Source organism: Simochromis diagramma, unplaced genomic scaffold, assembly GCF_900408965.1.
Source record: "Simochromis diagramma unplaced genomic scaffold, fSimDia1.1 OVJJ01000293.1, whole genome shotgun sequence".
NCBI classification, from domain to species: Eukaryota; Metazoa; Chordata; class Actinopteri; order Cichliformes; family Cichlidae; genus Simochromis; species Simochromis diagramma.
In genome coordinates this window covers 15,395,828-15,413,182 of record NW_024386801.1, presented here as the reverse complement: position 1 = coordinate 15,413,182, position 17,355 = coordinate 15,395,828, and the positions used below count along the sequence as shown (strand labels likewise).

Genomic DNA, 17,355 nt, shown 5'->3' with positions numbered 1-17,355 from the left:
TGAAAACACATTTAATTGATGTACTGTAATTGATGTAAACAAGGAAATACGAGACATCATTTATTTACAGGTCTCACATTTTATTTGCAAAAGTTTTAACTGCAAAGCAAAAAGATATTCACAAACAGAAAAAAAGAAAATAAATGCATATCCTAAAAAATGCACTCTCCTGCACCAGTAAAACACATCATGAACTTGGACCCTTTGATAACTGGTGGATAATGCTTGTTTTTGTGTTGGTCTCAGCTGCACTTGTAGCCATAGCTAAAGGTAAAAATCATTCTATCTGCTACATTTCATGATTTCTTATTTTTTTTAAATTTCCTTATCAGAAGATTTTAGCAGTAATGTTAACCAAGCTTCTAGCTGGTGTAAATGATGACATGTTTATCTTTACATCAATTATAAATGCAATAACATTTTATGTTTCTGACAACACAATTCATGGTAAAAAATAAAAATAAAAAATAAAAAAGCACTAAGTTATATGTCAGTTCACAAACTTGATTTTGACCCAAAATGCAATAGGCATTTCAGTCATTCAGTCTAGTTTTAAACATACCCCTTTCTATCACAATGATCCTGTTTGCACATAATACTGTACATGAGTGTTTTGTGTAAATAAATTGCCAGTACTGTTCTTTGAAGAACACAGTAAAAATATAAAATAGTTAAACACTTTAGATAAACTTTGCACATGGAACATTTTTCCACTTTTTTCAAATGGAAAGTGTTGAAACTCTATTCTATCTCCTCTATGTTTTAGTGATGTGCGGCTTACGCTTTGGTGTCCGGCTGCTCTATTACTTCATCCAGCTCCTTCACAAAGTTCCTAAGAGCATCTAGGCAACGCTGTTTGATCTCCAGCAGGTTTTTGTCTAGTGGTGCTTGCAGCATTTTATCCAAGCTGGGCTCTTTTTCCACCAGCATATTCACCACCGTGCGAAACGTCTCACAGTCCTGTCTGTAATGCTGTAAACAAAACAATCACATCAGGAATGTCATTATGTATGCAATATCATGACACAACGAATAAAAAACAAAACAAAACAAAACCAAAGCCACATTATAAAGACATAATAAATTGTTCTATTTGAATGTTATATAACTGTGCCCTTATCTTAAAGGGCTGATTTGTGAGAAGGATAGCTGCAAGAATGAAAAGAAAGTCTAAAAGGCAGAAGTGAATCCTGTTCTGATCTGAAACAGTGGCACTAAGAAGGAAGCTGAGCTGAGGTGGTAGAGTTGAAAATGCTCAGGTTTATACTGAGAGAGACCAGGATGGACAGGATTAGAAATATCAGAGGGACAGCTCAGGTCGAGCAGCTTGGAGACAAAATAGAGACACAAGTCTGGTTTGAGCAAGTGAGGAGGAGGCATAGTGGATATATTGTGCAAAGGATGTTGAATATGGAGTTGCCAAGAAGGAGGAAAAGAGGAAGGTTTATAGATGTAATGAAGGAGGACATGTGGAAGGGTTGATGTGACAGAAGAGGATGCTAGCAATAGGATGAGATTGAGACCGTTTTTTGCTGTGGTGAGTAGTAAAAAAAAAAAAAAAAAAAGAATATTATAGTCTTTGATTCTTTTTTTTCTCGTTGCCTCTTCAAAATAAAATCTTGAGTCTTTTGGCTTTAAAAGCAACGGATCTTTCTTTTTTTTCAAATTACAAGAAAAGCAAAGGATGTCGTTTGGATGTGTAGTTACACAATGAAATCAATTAGAACTAAACCTAAGTAGGTTTTCATACATGTAACATGTATACTTTACTCTTGAAATTAATAATTAAGTCCCAGGTTGAGTTAGTAAGTGCAACATAAATATAAACATAAATAATTTGTTCGTTATGCACATAAAACAGAGTAAAACTGTGTATGTACAAAAACAGAACACACTTGAAATGTACTGATGTATTTATAAGCCGTCTGAACAGAAATGATTAAGTAACTAACCTCAAATACAAAGTGAACACTGACAGTAGCTTAAATTATAGTCTAACTACTGTGCTCATGGATACCTGTGAACTTAATGAACCCACTTTTCCCGTATTCATCACATAGGTGCGTGAATGTGAACCTACATTCGTGCACGTCGGCTTATAACAAAATGGACATGAGGTGTCAGATTATGTTAACTTGACTGCAGCATTCTTTCACACCACATTGCAACAAGCTCTCATGTCCCATAGAGATTTTACTGCCGACCCAAAACAGCTATTAAGTTCTTTATTGGAGTCCCAGGTGCAAGCTGACAACATCTTTATCACCTGAGGGAAAATGGCAAAATGCAAGGCCCTTCACTGACTCTGCACAGAGGTTTAGGGCTACACCAGCCTGTTAAGGAGGAATATGGGACATCAGAGTCTTCCAGAGTTCAGCCGCAATCACATCTACAATCACGGTCACTGGAGAACTTGAAACAGCCACTCTGCAGGTGATCAAGCAGCAAATATATATCAAAATACAGCCAGTGCAAAAAAAAAAAAAAAATTAATATCATTTCTAGCTAGTTTTCAATTTTTTTGGTTATCTCAACTATTGATAACAACTTGATCTAACAGAAGACAGTCCTTGCTCAGTTTTGCACATGTCTGGAGACGTGACCTCTTTAAAGTAATGACTTAATTAAACAGTCTCAGCATCCTTATGTTAGAAGTACTACTTATCTGTGTCATGTTCAGACCACAAAGCCATTTTAGGACTGTGGGGTGTGCAGGCATTAGTTGCTGAACTAAAATTAGCCAACTGTATCTCATCTACTATTATCAGTCTGTTAAAATACAATAAAACACACACCATCAGCTTCGCTAACTTTGAAAAGAAAAAATGCTGCCTGTCAACTTAAATCAGTGTCCGTGCTTAAACAGAAAGTGAGGTTAACCGGTTAGACACTATATTCCAGGGTTCTGTCAGTGCTGGGGAAATTAAAAACCACAGCTGCTGTTTCTTTGCCTAGATACATATCATGTAATGTCAGGCTAACTCAAAATTGTGTATCCATCAGTCTGAAGCATTTAGAAATTTACTGCCATAACCTAACCTTACCCGCTGAGAACTTAATAAAAGTTATGTGTCTCCAATATGTAATTTGCTAAATCGTTTAACTGTCATTATTGTAAATCTAGAATATTTAAAAAATATAAATTTACCACAGTCAAAATCTGAGAGGGAGTTGAGCCAGGTGGGGCTTTAAACACGCGGAAAAGGTCAAAGAAACAAGAATAACATTCACTCCTGAACAATATGGATGGAAACAGATCACCACATGGGAGCCATTTACTGTGTTTTCAGGCAAAAGAGGCTACTGAGCGAACCTGTTAGAGAGGGGAAAAAATCCCAGGCGCTGGGTCTGGTTAAAACGTTATGTGAAAATTACACACAAAAGTTGGAGAGTGAAAATGAACGGCCTTCATTGTATGCTGTTCTTGATAATTACAATTAAGTTAAGAAAACTGCCTACAGCCTCTTTAGTTATCCTTTTTATATCATTCCTCTCTCACTTCACAGCTCAACCAGCCACAGCATGTTCAGATGCCTAATTCTCGCTTATTTGTTCATTCTCGCATCTTTAACACACCTTCTTCGCTTTAGATGATTTGAAACAAGGTTAAAGGAAAAATTAATCAAATATTAGGTGAGTAAATAACTATTATGAATGAATGTTGATGCAATATAGGTTATTATCACTGTATTTCAATATGCATTGTACACATACACACAAAGGGAAGGCTGTTTAGAATGAATCTGACAGAAATATCCCAGACTGTGGGAGATGTTTGGACTGCGGCGGATGTCTTAATGTCTGCAGATCATGTCATGTGAAATTTGCAACCCCACATAATGATAGACTTCAACCCGACCACAAGGAAGTGAGCGACTCACGACACGTGTGGCCACTAAGCTGAGGGTCAGATTCATACAGCAACGCGTGGGCCCCTTTTCTCTGTCGACCTACAAAACCATTTGTCCTTCTAACAGTTGCAACTATTTTCTACTAACAAATTTATCTCCTAAGAAAAGATCTGTCCTTCTTGAACATTTGCACAAAGTAAAAATCATTTAGAAAAAAAGCCTGGTCCAAATGTGAGAGGAAACATGGGCTAAGTGAGACACAAACATGTGGTATAATGCCCAACGCACCAATCCCACCCCTTTAATCGCCTTCGGATTGATTTTGTTTGCCATCTTTCAAAACAAAGCCATGTCTGAGCTCTTCCCAAGTTACAGCCTTTCGTGGCAGTAATTACATTTTCACTTCATTATATCCCACAGACACCGTTTTCATGCTTGAAAGAATCAAAACAGACTTGAGAATGCTTCATTTTTCTGAAGGATTAACAACCGATGTATATGTACAACATACTGAACAACTGTGGGGAGACTATTATTTCTATAAGAAATGTTTCTATTTCGCATGAACTAATAGGAAGTGTGTTTCTGACCTCAGCATGCTCTTAATGTTGTGAGTAAAGGTTGCGGTGAGGTTCTGCCTAAGTTCCTTCTCTGGAGTGGGCGCTATGGGCTGATTTTTAAGCCTGATACTACGGGCCCACACAGGACGGACCGGAGCCCCAGGAGAAATGGCAACACTAGGGGCCTTAAGGAGGAGCCTTAAAAAGCAGGCTTCTGCCCAAATCGGATGTTTGTGGAGGTCCAGATTGTGAACATACAGACAGGAGTGTGCAGTGGAATAGTGTGTGGGGGCTGGGAAGTAAAGGCTTTGAGTGAAATTATACATACAGCTCTCACATGGATGTTTAGTGAGGCTCTGTTCAAATGAGCACTGATGCAGGCAGGGGTCCTGCATAATAAGGGAAGTAGGGTAATGACTTGAGGGCTGGTACACATTAGGGGATATTAAAAGAGCCATTTTAATCACTCAAGCTGCAAACCGGACCTCTCAATGGAGGGGCTAATAGTTGAAATGGATATGTTTCATTTGGGCTGATTGAGATGATGAATGTACTTCTAGGGAAAATCACTCCCAGGCACTTAGCTTTGGTATGATATTGAAATATGGATGTTTTCTAAGTTTCTACTCTGTTGTTGTTATTTTACATGTTCAGACTTGTTCTGTGGTCACTTTAAAGAATAATAAACTGATCCACTGCCCATCTGTTGCAACAGAAAAAAAAAGAGGAGTTATGCACTTTTAACTTAATGTTCACACACTCAGACTCTGATGGATGCAACTTGGTGTCCAGTATTTTGCTCAAGGATACTTCGACATGAAGGTTGGAGAATCCAGGGTTCGAACCACCAACCTTCTGATAAGCACATTACCCACTCTACCTCCCAGGCCATCGCCTCCCTATGATGGCTTCAGACAGTATGTTATAAGCTCTTGGGATGCAATGAGTCACTGCATTAAATCTATCTGTGACTGAATGAGCCTCATGCAGGGATGTCCACAAATGATTAAAACTTGTAGAAAAAAAGCTCATTTTGAAACGACAAACATTTTTATAAAAAGAACACATTTTTTTAACCAGTGTATTGACTCAGTGGCCCGTCTCTGCTTGCTACCTGATCGGCTCATTTCGGCATTCCTTCAGAGTGACCGAGCACCATGTGGTTTTGACTGCGCCTGTGGCAGATGTTACAGTAAAGGCGCAGTTGAGGTTGCTGCCTCTCGCCACGTCTTTAAATGGCAGGGTAAGCATGTGTGTGCTAATGCCAAGAGATGTACCACACTGTGTGTGGGCCGCCTGCATCCTGCAGGGCAATTCCTGCACTGCTTTAACTGGAATAGATAAGTAGTACTGTAGTGTAAAGTGATGAAGGGGATGGAAAAAGTGCAACTCCAAATAGCAGGCCGCGAGAGGCATCGCAAACTGAGGTGCTAAGCATTTTTCTGCTTACTCATCCTCTTTTTCTACAAGAAAAATATGATTCTCACATATAAGCTACAACAAGCCGAGGCATAGCTTGTACTTATTGCTCCATGACTTACAGTGATACATAAAGTCAAGCATAAAGTCACTCAAACATGTACAGCAACAGGCCACCACACATTGAGGTGAACCTATTAGCATGTCCCAGCTAAAAAAAGTGGTTCAATACGTTTGGTATTTAATAACTTACAACATCAGCTTAGTTTCTTTCCTGAACCTGTGCCTATGTCCTCTGTAACTGGCTGATCTGAGTGGTGTATAAGTCAGTCATGAGTTGGCTTTAAAAAAAGTGAGAGAAACGAGTTACAGTGAATCGAGTCTGAAGGTTTCACTGGCCAACAGGCGGTTCAGTATCCTGAAACAATACGCAATTAAGCTAATTTCTCTATTTCCTGTAAAATCTCAGAAATATAATCTCACCCCTTTAAGGTCAAAAAGATTTTAGTTGATGTCGTATTAAAGACCCAGTGATATAACGAATGAATAATGAAGGGTCAGCCTGAGCAAAGAGCCATATAGGTAGTTGTGGTTACCCTTAGTTACATTATCCAAAGCAACATATAAAGTAAAGTGAATTCACAGAAGGTAGACAGTTTCATGGAGGAAATCTTACTACCGTCTCAATTTCCAGAGCCTTCGCCTTAATGGCCTCCAACCGGCGAGCCTTGATGTCCTGCTCTGGTGTCAGCTTTGGCTCCATGCTGGCAGCCGCCGCCTCTTCCGACTCCGCTGCAGATGCTGAAGTTTTTTCCTGGCGGGCCAAAGGTTAAGGGGTTAGAGCCGAGGGCACCGCGTTTTGAAACTGGCTCTGATTTCAAAGTCTTTCAAATGGAGACAACTTTGCTCTCTTACAGGTGTTGAGTTCTTGTTTTCGTGTGTGTCTAATTATGCATGCCACATGTCAACAGTAAACAGAAATGAGGTTACCAGACAGGGTATATCGCTCTGATTACAGAGATAACCTAAAGGAAACCCAACCTTAATGTCCGTGAACCAAAGAGCAAATTTTGCTTATTATTTTTACAGTAACATGCTGATGGAGCTGCCAGATTTTTGCACAATGACCACAAATGTTATACAATATGTTTCACCCATAATAATCTAGATGCACACTTTTTGAGTTTTCTGTTAACTGAATTGAAATCAATTACCAAGGAAACTTATTATATTTATGTAAACGTATTACTAAAATCATAATTTATATATTCTTTATCCTCCTTATCTGAGTAATGCATCCTTAAGATTGATAGGTTTCATTAACGCATTCACAGAACTTTCATTTGGCTCAATGTCCATGATAAACCAAAAGAATATGTAGATCGTAATGGGATATAAATTGTGAAGGAGCCCCGAATGCAAATATTTTCCTCTTCTGTATTTGCAATGCAATAGTACAAGTGATATTCTGTAACATCTTCTCATAGCTTGCGTTACCTGCACTTTTTCCAGCTGTTACCACATTTGTCAGTGCATTCAGTTTAAGAGCACAACTATTTGAACCTTCTCAAAAATGTTGCTTTTACCTTTGAAGATGCTGAACTGTGAGGAGACCCTTCCACAGAGCTGCTGGGAGTGTGGCTTGTCACCAGATTGGGTTTATCTGCAGAGAAAAGTAAAATTAGAGTAAGAAAATAAGCAGATAAGCATCCTGAGATAACTATCATACATCTGACTAATGTTACACAGAGGGACCCAAAAAATACATGTTAGTACCCATAAATACAGGATTTAAAACCTGGTTTTTTGTTGTTGTTTAGTCTTCTTTTTCTAAAGACACCGAACTCTCCCTACTATAATGCCCAATAATGGTAAAACACCACAAAATATTTTTAAAAGATATCCTTGAGGTATATTTGTTTTTACAGTGAGACATGAGACAGTACCTCACTTATCACAGTGAACAATTTACCACAGCCTTATGAAGCAGCTGAAAAGTATAAGTCACAGTTTTTTTAATACTCCCTTGTTGGAGCCTCCTACACAATAGTGGTCATGGAGTTCAGCTGTGTCTAAACTGAAATATTGCCGTCTTTGGCTCCAGTGTGTCTAGAAAAAAACAAACAAAAAAACAAATAGAAGCTAGCTGTTTATTTTAATGAAGGATACTTCTCATTTTGATTTAATTGATCTGAGATGAAAGCTAATTGGTGTTTTGCTGTGGGACTATGGAGTCTCCAGATGGCACCAACTTTCACCGCAAAAAGGTTAGATACTGCGATAATGTTGCTCAGAGCAAACAGAAAAACTACAGTGTGAAAGTCAAGCACTTATAATAATAAAGAACCATGTTAAATGCAGAGCTAGTTATAACAGCCTAAAGCTATTGTAGGCTATTACACACTCTTACATGAGCGCCAGTCTGCCATAATCCATATGCAGTTTAATGTTATAACTGCTCATATAAAAACACAGCACAAACATTCATGTAATGGAAGTAGTTTAATGCAGAATAGTTCTCATTTTTAGACTCACAGCCAAATGCTACATAAAGTAAGTGTACTTGTATTGCTTATTTCAGAATGTGAGAAAATTTGTTATATGTACCCGACAACAATTGACTGTAAAAATGTACTTGAACTAAACCTTTTGTGTTCATGACAAAGCCCAGTGTGCCCTATAATCAAACTCCCTTTTTGAGTACTTTGCTGTGCTGCTCTAATTAACATCCCAGATGGTAGTGGAGCAGGGAGGTGCATCTGTTTTCTCACTGTTTTATTACATTTTCAAAGGGCTGTAGAACACGAAGCTCAGCTTTTAACACATAAATACATTTAAGCCTCTCAGAAATCAAAGAAATGGAGAAATTATTGTCCACACTTCTTGCTTTAAATTAATAACTCTGCTTGTGTCAGATCTCTTTAAAACATTCATAAATTTCACTGGCTCAGCACTGAAAATGATATTTCTGAAGCCTATAAAAGTCACAAAAGTGAAACTGAGTAAAATGACACACCCAGTGTGATTCTGAAGACAGTTTTAAGCTAGTGTATTTAATACATTCTGACTAAAAAAAGAGGTCAGGGTAGAGCCAAAGCCAAACCACCCCAAGCTAAGGGTACCCTTTTCCCAGCCTCTGAAAGTGTGTTTGGTGTTAGCCTAATTACCACCCTAACATTTTTCAGCACACCCTGACCCCACACATTACACACCACCTCTGAAAAACAGATGTTTCACCAGAAGTGGCTTAATTTGTTTAGACATTTTAATTATCTTTGTAAAATTGGGAGTGATTTCTAGTTTCACTTCAAAGGATATAACAGTTGCACAAAAAGTGCTGTATTAGGCAAGGCAACTTCACAACTCTCGACCTATCAATGGGCTTTTAGGTTTTTCTCATGCAAAATCAGAGAATGTGCTTTGTTATTAGACGTCCTACTATCTGCTGCCACACCGGGTCACACGATCAAGTTCAACTTTTAGGTCTGATTTATCAAAGTGGAAAACAGAGGAGAAGAATTGATGTTAGACTATACACATAAAGTGGACTATGAGAAAGAGTTCAAATGCAAATGTGACGTTGAACAACCTGTGATCATCCATGTGAATATCAAGGTATTGTTTTCATAGACCGACCCTTGGTGACCAGTTCTCTCTACACACACTTCCTTTGGCATCTTTTAGCTAATCCTGCTGTGAATCTGTATGCGGGCATTATCAAAATCATTAAAATGAGCTATTTTTACACTTACGCTTTTGCTGTCCTTGCTGATACGTGTAGCTTTTGTCCCCATCAGGAGAGAAGTTTTTGATGTTTGATCCAGAACGAAGAGGCGGCTGGCCTTCCCTTCTTCCAGGAGAGCGATCCCGCACAATAACTGTAGGCTGAGGGTTCCTATACTCATCATGGTCCTTTCTATGGAGAGCAAACTAATGCCATAAATACTGGTGACCAAACAAACTGCTTACTGTATGAAAAGGATTACACAAAAGGCAAACTGGATTTCTCTTTATATAACTGATTGCAATGTATCCCACAAAGATATCCCAGATTGTGTTCATCTGGAAGTAGCACTTGGATAACAAAAAAAGAAGCCACTTGGATGAGTGACAAAATGTTTTTCCCACTGACAATGTTACATCCAGATGAACAGAATCGACTTTCTGTGGTTTCCTTATCTGAATAACTGAACATGCATCAAGACTGGATCGTAATTCATATTCCAAATTCAAGCTTTGTTTGCAAACAGTTAAGAGGATGTCAACACCCAGAAATGCACGTGAGGGCACTGACTTGGCTTTTCTGTCGCGCACTGACCTTTGAGTAGGGCCTCCCCGACCTCTGTTGCGAAAATGGTGTCCTCGACCACTCTTTCTAAGACAGAACACAACAGAAAAAAAAGGCAGATTTAAGCACTAGCGAATGAAGCAGTTTAGTTAGAAGCACATTTAACGTAATCTATGAAAGTTGAGTTCAAAATGCTATTTTAGTTACGATTGCTGGTATTAAAAACAAATGTGCAGGTTATGCATCAGTGACTCCGTCAGATTGGTGATGGAAGCAGGAAAACTAATGAAAAAGACTTGAAAGACTCCGTGGGGTACTGATAAATTTCTGGAACTAAGGCAATCTTCCACTTTGGCAAAAGCAACTGTTGGCTGGAAAATGGACTGATTATGGTCTTCCCTCACTATGATCTGTCCTCAATTTCATGCAGCCTGTAGCTACGGTAAGAACGCACTGACACTAAATCTGTTCTTTATTTACCATTAAATACAATTTCGGAGCATTTTTGCAACATTTGATAGCCCCAGCATAATTAAATCACCATAGTTCCTTACACATCGACTTCACAATTCTCCAAACTCAAAGCTTGTGTTCAAATAACCTCCAGAACAATTTAAAGGCACCTGGCTGTCACGACCTCTGCTTGAACCCAATCCTCATCTCAAACAAAAAGCAGGTCTAACAAGGGCTCAAACTTTTACGACTCATGGCCCGTTTGAAGTAGCAGACTTGGCATGCCATTTGCCAAACACTGTCATTTTATGCAGTCCAAAACAAACATTAAAGGTAGAAAAAAAGCTTGTGTATCTTATTTAGAAGTCAGAAAACAACAAAAGAGAGTAAAGCGTTTATCAGACATGCGTTCACAGACAAATGACATACATTCAAAGGTTCATGTCTGCACATGAGTGCTCTTCATTCTTATAGTCAAGAGTTAAATGTATAATTTCCAGTAAGTAATAATAGTAATTTGTATATTTATCCACGCAGACAACTTTTAATTTAGAGAGTGACTAATTAGTGCCTGAGCTGTGTCTTTATTCCCCGTCTGCATGAGTCCTGCTCGGTCTTACGGAGCAAAGAGTACCTAGAGTTTATATCTTGTGCTGGGATTGTAAGAGTAATTTTACATTTGTCAGCTTGGCCTCGTTAGTAACCTTTACATAAAACGAATCTGACTTCCAGCTCTTTGGTAATGATGAAATGACTCAAAAAAATGAGCTGTACCTTGGCAGAACAACCAGAAGCATAAACTTTCTCTAAACTAAACACTTCATTTACACAGTTCTGATTGTGGAGCAATACTACACCAGTGCTGCTGAGGAACTGACAGAACTCTTGGCTATGCATTGTGACACAAATAGGATCAATACTGAAATTTTTAGTCACTGCAATCTTTGTTTAAAATACCCTCCTTTTCTACTCACAGAAAACATCTGACAGATCCAAATTTCACGTAAAGGCTCAGTAATTACACAAGCAAGTCAAATTAAATGGGCATAGGGCTGTGCGATATGACCAAAATCTCATATCCCGATATAAGAATTCTATCGTCCGATAACGATATAAATCACAAAAATGTAACATTTTCTGTAAATTCTGTGAATCTCGGGCAGCTCGACTTGCGGGAAGTGTTTCCAGCTGCGCATCATGTACCTGGAGTCGAGTGTTTTAACCGATGCATGAAACTATACATTTTTAGACACAAGTTGTAACGGCCGCCGTTTTCTTTGTGAGTATTTATTACACGGCGTGCTGCGGGGGAAAGCTTGTTCTAACGTTTGAGTCTAAGGTTTATTTTTTAGCACCTGGCGGCTCTTTTTTTACTTCTCATCCGTAAATAATCTGCTCTTTCATGTGATTCTGTTTATTTTCAAAAGTCTCAACAGGATCTTGAGCTTTATTGTGAAAGGTTTATGTGGAACATAAACAAGTGGACACGCGATGGTGTTACCGTCGTTGTTGCTAACCGCAACGCATAAAACAGGCGCTTGTCCGTCCGCAGTGTGGTTATATAAAATATAAGAGAAAGAGAGAACTTTAAGAAATTAATATAACCACTACAGTGACCATCAGAACGATGAAAAAAATATTGCCGTAAACAGTTTATTTTGCGACACCACGAAACAAACGATAGCGTAAAATGAAACGATAGATGTTTTTATATCGTCATCCGATATATATCGATATATCAAAAAGCCCTAAATGGGCGTCTTCGTAATTTTACAGTTAAACAGTACAGAATTCCTTCTTTAGTTGTTGTGCAGTGGGTGAGACTGATATAAGTGGGGAATCTGGTAACTAACTGTGAAAATATTCACTTGATTTTAAAGTATTTTTTCATTAATCAAAAACTATAGATTTAGTTTAGAATTACACAGAAGGCAGGTTGTACTACATACTGTATGACCACTCTGTGCATTCTGGGTGTAAAACAATTTTACCGAAATGCCTCGTTTTGAGGTTCATCTACAATGTCACTGTCAGCATTTTACAAGTTGTGATAAATCTAACGTGGCAATCCAGCAGTGTCAGCATGAAAAAAACAGAAGGGGCAAATTTAAAAATGTGATATATGAGCTTAAAATTTAAGCTGGCAAAATGCTTTTTTAATGCCAGGCATTCCTTCACAAACTTTAAATAAAATGCACCTAACAGAATTACTGCATCATACATATTCAAGATTAAATGACAACCTGAAATTATCTAATATTCATTTAGGAATATTAGGAACTTTAGGAAAATAAGGCCAGAAATTAAATAAGACCTGCTGCTCAGAGTGTCAGAGACATGTATGTGTATATGGGTGTGTGTTTGGGTGGGTGGGTGTTTAACTGTGGACAGAGTGTCCAGCTGTTTTTCCTCTCAGGGTGGGGTTGTCTGACTTAGTGAGTAGACACTAGTGGCCTTTGTCCCCTTCTGTAGCCTGGTATGACTCCTTGAAAGTGAGGCTTGGGCCTATAAACTGGTGGTATGTCGAAGTGGCCAACGAGAAAAGAGTGTCTGCTGATGTAGCTGCTAAGAAACCACTTTTAAGGAAAAGCAATAAGCAGAAGAGATTTGTTTGGGCCAAGAAACACAAAGAAAGGACATTAGACCAGGGGAAATCTGTGCTTTAATCTTATAAGTCCAAATTTGAAATCTTTAGCTCTACCCACTGTGTCTTTGTGCGACGCAGAAAAGGTGAAGGGATGGTCTCTACATGCATGGTTTCCACCATGAAATATGGAAGAGGAGGTGTGATGGTGTGGGGGTGCTTTGCTGACGACACTGATGGGGATTTATTCAAAACTGAAGGTACACTGAACCAGCACGGCTACTACAGGATCCTGCAGTAATATGCCATCCCATCCGGTTTACGTTTAGTTGGGCCATCATTTATTTTTCAACAGGACAATGACCCCAAACACACCTCCAAGCTGTGTAGGGCTGTTTGACCGAGTAGGAAAGTGATGGAGTATTGCACCAGATGTGCTGGCCTTCACAGTCACCTGACCTAAACCCCATCAAGATGGTTTGGGATGAGATGGACCGCAAAGTGAAGGCAAAAGGGCCAACAAGTGCTCAGTGTCTCTGGGAACAACTTCAAGACTCTTCGAAAACCATTTCAGATGACTGCCTCATGAAGCTCATCGAGAGAATGCCAAGGGTGTGCAAAGCAGAAATCAACGCAAAGGGTGGCTATTTTCAAGAAACTTTTTGGATGTTTTTCAAACTTTTTGTTTACTGCATAATTCCATATGTGTTCATTCATAGTTTTGATCCCTTCAGTTAGAATCTACAAAGTAAACAGTCATGTAAATAAAGAAAAACCATGAAATGAGAAGGTGTGTTCAAACTTTTGATTGGGCTTACTTTTTAAAAGACAGAACTCTGCCACCATCTAGTGGTCAATACAATGTATTACACAAAGAATTCATCAGAGTTGAGATCTGACACAAAGTAATGAAGATGAAATATAAAAAGCAAAAATTGTTGACAAATTGAATACCTTAAAAAAAACAAAAAGAATGAACATACTACCTTGAGCTTAACTGATGCCTCAAATCATCTCTGCTATAACACTGCTGAGAATACGGTGCCTCCTGAAAAAAAGAAAAAAAATCACAATCACAATTTCAGTAACTTTAATGGCGAAAGGCCACAAATGCAGATTTAACACAACACAGATTCAGGCTTCTGAACCACACTTGCAAATCAAGTTAATCGTACACTTTGGTGGGGAGAGGAATTTCTACGGAAATTGCCAAAGTTGAGATTTTCATCAAAGCCTCGTTGATTGTTCACTGGATAACTGCCGTCCTCAGAATAGCCTCTTCCATCATGGTAATCACGAGGACCTCCATACCATTGATCATCATTAAATCTTCTGTCTAATTCCACTCCCGGCCGTGGCATGTGGGACCTCTTTTCGACAATATTTACAACCCGCTGAACTGTCACCTGAAATAACAGCACAACACATTTGACATTTCAGAGCATACACAGGGAACACAGGGATAGCTCAGTAGGTAGAGTGGTGGCCCCACGATCGGAAGGTCGGGGGTTCGATTCCCCTGAACAGCTACCCTGAGGTACCCCTGAGCAAGGTACCCTCCCCACACACTACTCCCCGGGCGCCCAATGGCTGCCCACTGCTTCACTGAGTGAATGGGTTAAATGCAGAGAGAAATTTCCCCACGGGGATCAATAAAGTACACTTTCATTTCATTTTCATACTATCCTTAATAATGCAGCATCAAATAGAATAAGAGAAACATGTCTAAAATTTCTGAGTGTCAAAAGACTTGGAAAGAACACTGACCTCCTAAAAAGTGGTCAAATACTCATCAACACACTACATACTCTGTCTACAAGACTATAGTAATGATAACATCATAACACCAGAGATTTCTACTAATAAAATTCTTTTCACTAAAGCACATCACATCACACAGTCATGAAAAGCACATCCTCTCACCTCTCTTCCATCCACTGGTAAGAAGTGTTCTTCATATGCTTCTCTAATAAATGATTTTCGGCCATGTCGATATGCCACTGCAAAAAAACAACAACAAAAAAACATTTTAAAAAAAGAGGATTAAATAGCTGTTTATCAATATAGACACTATTATAACATTGCTCTACAGTCAGCCAAAATAAAGACAACGTTTTAAAGAATGATCTTAATACATCAATGATCTCTCGTCATCAGAGATATTCTACTCTTTATGTAAAGCAGGGAAAAAAAGGTTTGATGATTACACACACACGATTCTTTCACTACTCCTCTTAAACTCAGGGAACCCAGCCTGTAGACAACCCTTATCAGGTAGTGTGATATGAACAGGATATAGAAAACTGAAATTGAAAATTTTACTTTCTGAGCCCTGTTTTGCTGTTAGACACGAACTTTTCGGGTCATTTATGAGTGTCACATTGGAAGGATGTCCAAGGGAAGGAGACAAACCGAGAAAAACCTTACTGCCGAGAGTTGTGCTAACGCTGGTGCAGCAGAGGATGCTAGTGCATCCCCCCCCCTTCTTAATTTCTTTTCTTTTCTTTTATGAGTCTGTTTGTTGTTGTTTTTTGTTTTTTGTTTTGTTTTTTCTCTGTGTTTTTGGTTTAGTTGGGCAATTATTTGTTGTTTTAAGGGTCAGGGTGGGAACAAGATTGAAATTTTGGAAAATTCTGAAGCATTTTGCGTTATTGTATACAGTGCATTCAAACCTTTGTCTAATAAAAAGACTTTTGATAGAAAAAAAAAGAAAGCTGAAATGGATGCCTGATGATCTCTCAAACTATTCTAGCTAGAAAAACTAGACTAGAAAAAAACTTCACTTCATGGTGTTTTGTGAGTTCTCAAAAGTGATGTTCTTGGCACAGACATCATTTCAAGCAGACTCTACAATATATGTCTGAAAACCACACATATAAACATTTAGGGTAGTTATAGCTCAGGAGGCAGAGCGGGTCTTCTGCTAATCAAAACATTGGTGAAAATAGGCTTTAAAGTCTAGACTGATTCATGCAAATGTTCATTGCTTATGGATTAGATTTTATGGTTTTGATGGCCAAAGGGATGACTTATCACATAATGAGAATTTGTGCTGAAGCCTGCAGCTGCCATGCACAAGTGTCTCTCTTGTCTTCTCTCTTGTCTTTTTTTTTAAGACTAGAGTGCTTAAATCCAGAGATCTGATGGCTTTAAATCACAACTTGATGTTTGGCAAAATCCCATCTCATCAAACTAGAGGAAATAAGGCATGTAAGTTAACACAGGGTGGCACTGTAAGTACTCTGGGATAAAACCCCAAGCTCAGCTCGAGCCTTTTGTGTGTGGAGTTTGCCTGCTCCCCCTTTACACCGGTATCCTACCACAGTCAAGTCATCTGTTGAGTTAATTGGAGATTAGTAAATGTGGATCTTAGAGTGTTTTGTTATCTGTAAATCTGTGTTAGTCCTATTATGCCTGGTGACCTGTTCAGAGTCTCCCCTGCCTCTCATCCTCTGTCAGCTGGGACAGGCTCCAACCACCAGTGAATTGGTCAAGGGTTTGATAAGAGTTTAAGAAAACGGATGAGCGTCTACACAGACAGAGACAAATGAATCCATCCTTGGAAACTTAAGAGATTGAGAAACGCATAACAATATATCGCAGTCTCGAATGAACTTGCTCAGGGCACTGAACACAGTAGAAGAGCCAAAAACGTTCCCTTATGAGCTCAGATCTGTATTATAATGTACCAGTAACGCACCGAAAAGTTAGTATATTTACTTACTACCAAAAGAATGTTTTTGGTTCTCCGTCTGGTATTTTCAAGATGTTTCAGTTGCGAATGATGAACCTGTAAGAAAGAAAAAAGTATTTAGGGAAAGCAAACCATGCGAGACCACATCATAAGGCCATTTCTGTTAAATACTAAATACGTGACTCTGCCAGTTTTTTGTATTATGCTGCTCTAAATCAAGGAGATAGCTGTTTTATCTATGTTATTACCAATGCTAACTAGCTAAGCTAACACATGAGGCGAGGTCTTCAGAAACTCACCAAGTAGTGATTTCTATGTCTCTCACCGCGACGTCCACATTATAGAATCCTCCTATCGCAAAAAGGCTCCCATAAATAGATACAAATTATACGAAAGTCCAAACTATTCAAAAGTAAAACCAAAACAACCCCAGCAACACTGCAAAGCAGCACCCTGCACTGATTCTTATTTTCTATTTTGAACAAATTTAATAACAACGTTCATGC

General features: G+C 38.7%; 1 protein-coding gene across 1 annotated transcript; it reads right to left on the bottom strand.

The window, feature by feature from the left end:
• Nucleotides 1–279: 279 nt before the first annotated feature.
• LOC120730047 (periphilin-1-like) lies at nt 280–17,331 on the bottom strand. The gene is made up of 10 exons (XM_040026142.1): nt 17,149–17,331; nt 16,880–16,945; nt 15,079–15,155; nt 14,331–14,561; nt 14,142–14,203; nt 10,149–10,205; nt 9,583–9,746; nt 7,417–7,493; nt 6,510–6,644; nt 280–972 (listed from the first exon to the last, which is right to left on the bottom strand). Coding segments are annotated over exons 2-10 (999 nt in total). The 5' UTR covers nt 16,881–16,945; nt 17,149–17,331; the 3' UTR covers nt 280–777.
• Nucleotides 17,332–17,355: the final 24 nt, after the last annotated feature.

Excerpts from the sequence above, each read along its gene's own strand:
- LOC120730047 (XM_040026142.1), bottom strand. Across the intron at positions 9,747-10,148 it reads CGGGGAGGCCCTACTCAAAG|AAAGGACCATGATGAGTATA; the intron begins GTCAGTGCGCGA and ends TGCTCTCCATAG. Across the intron at positions 7,494-9,582 it reads TCAGCAAGGACAGCAAAAGC|ATAAACCCAATCTGGTGACA; the intron begins GTAAGTGTAAAA and ends TTTTCTCTGCAG.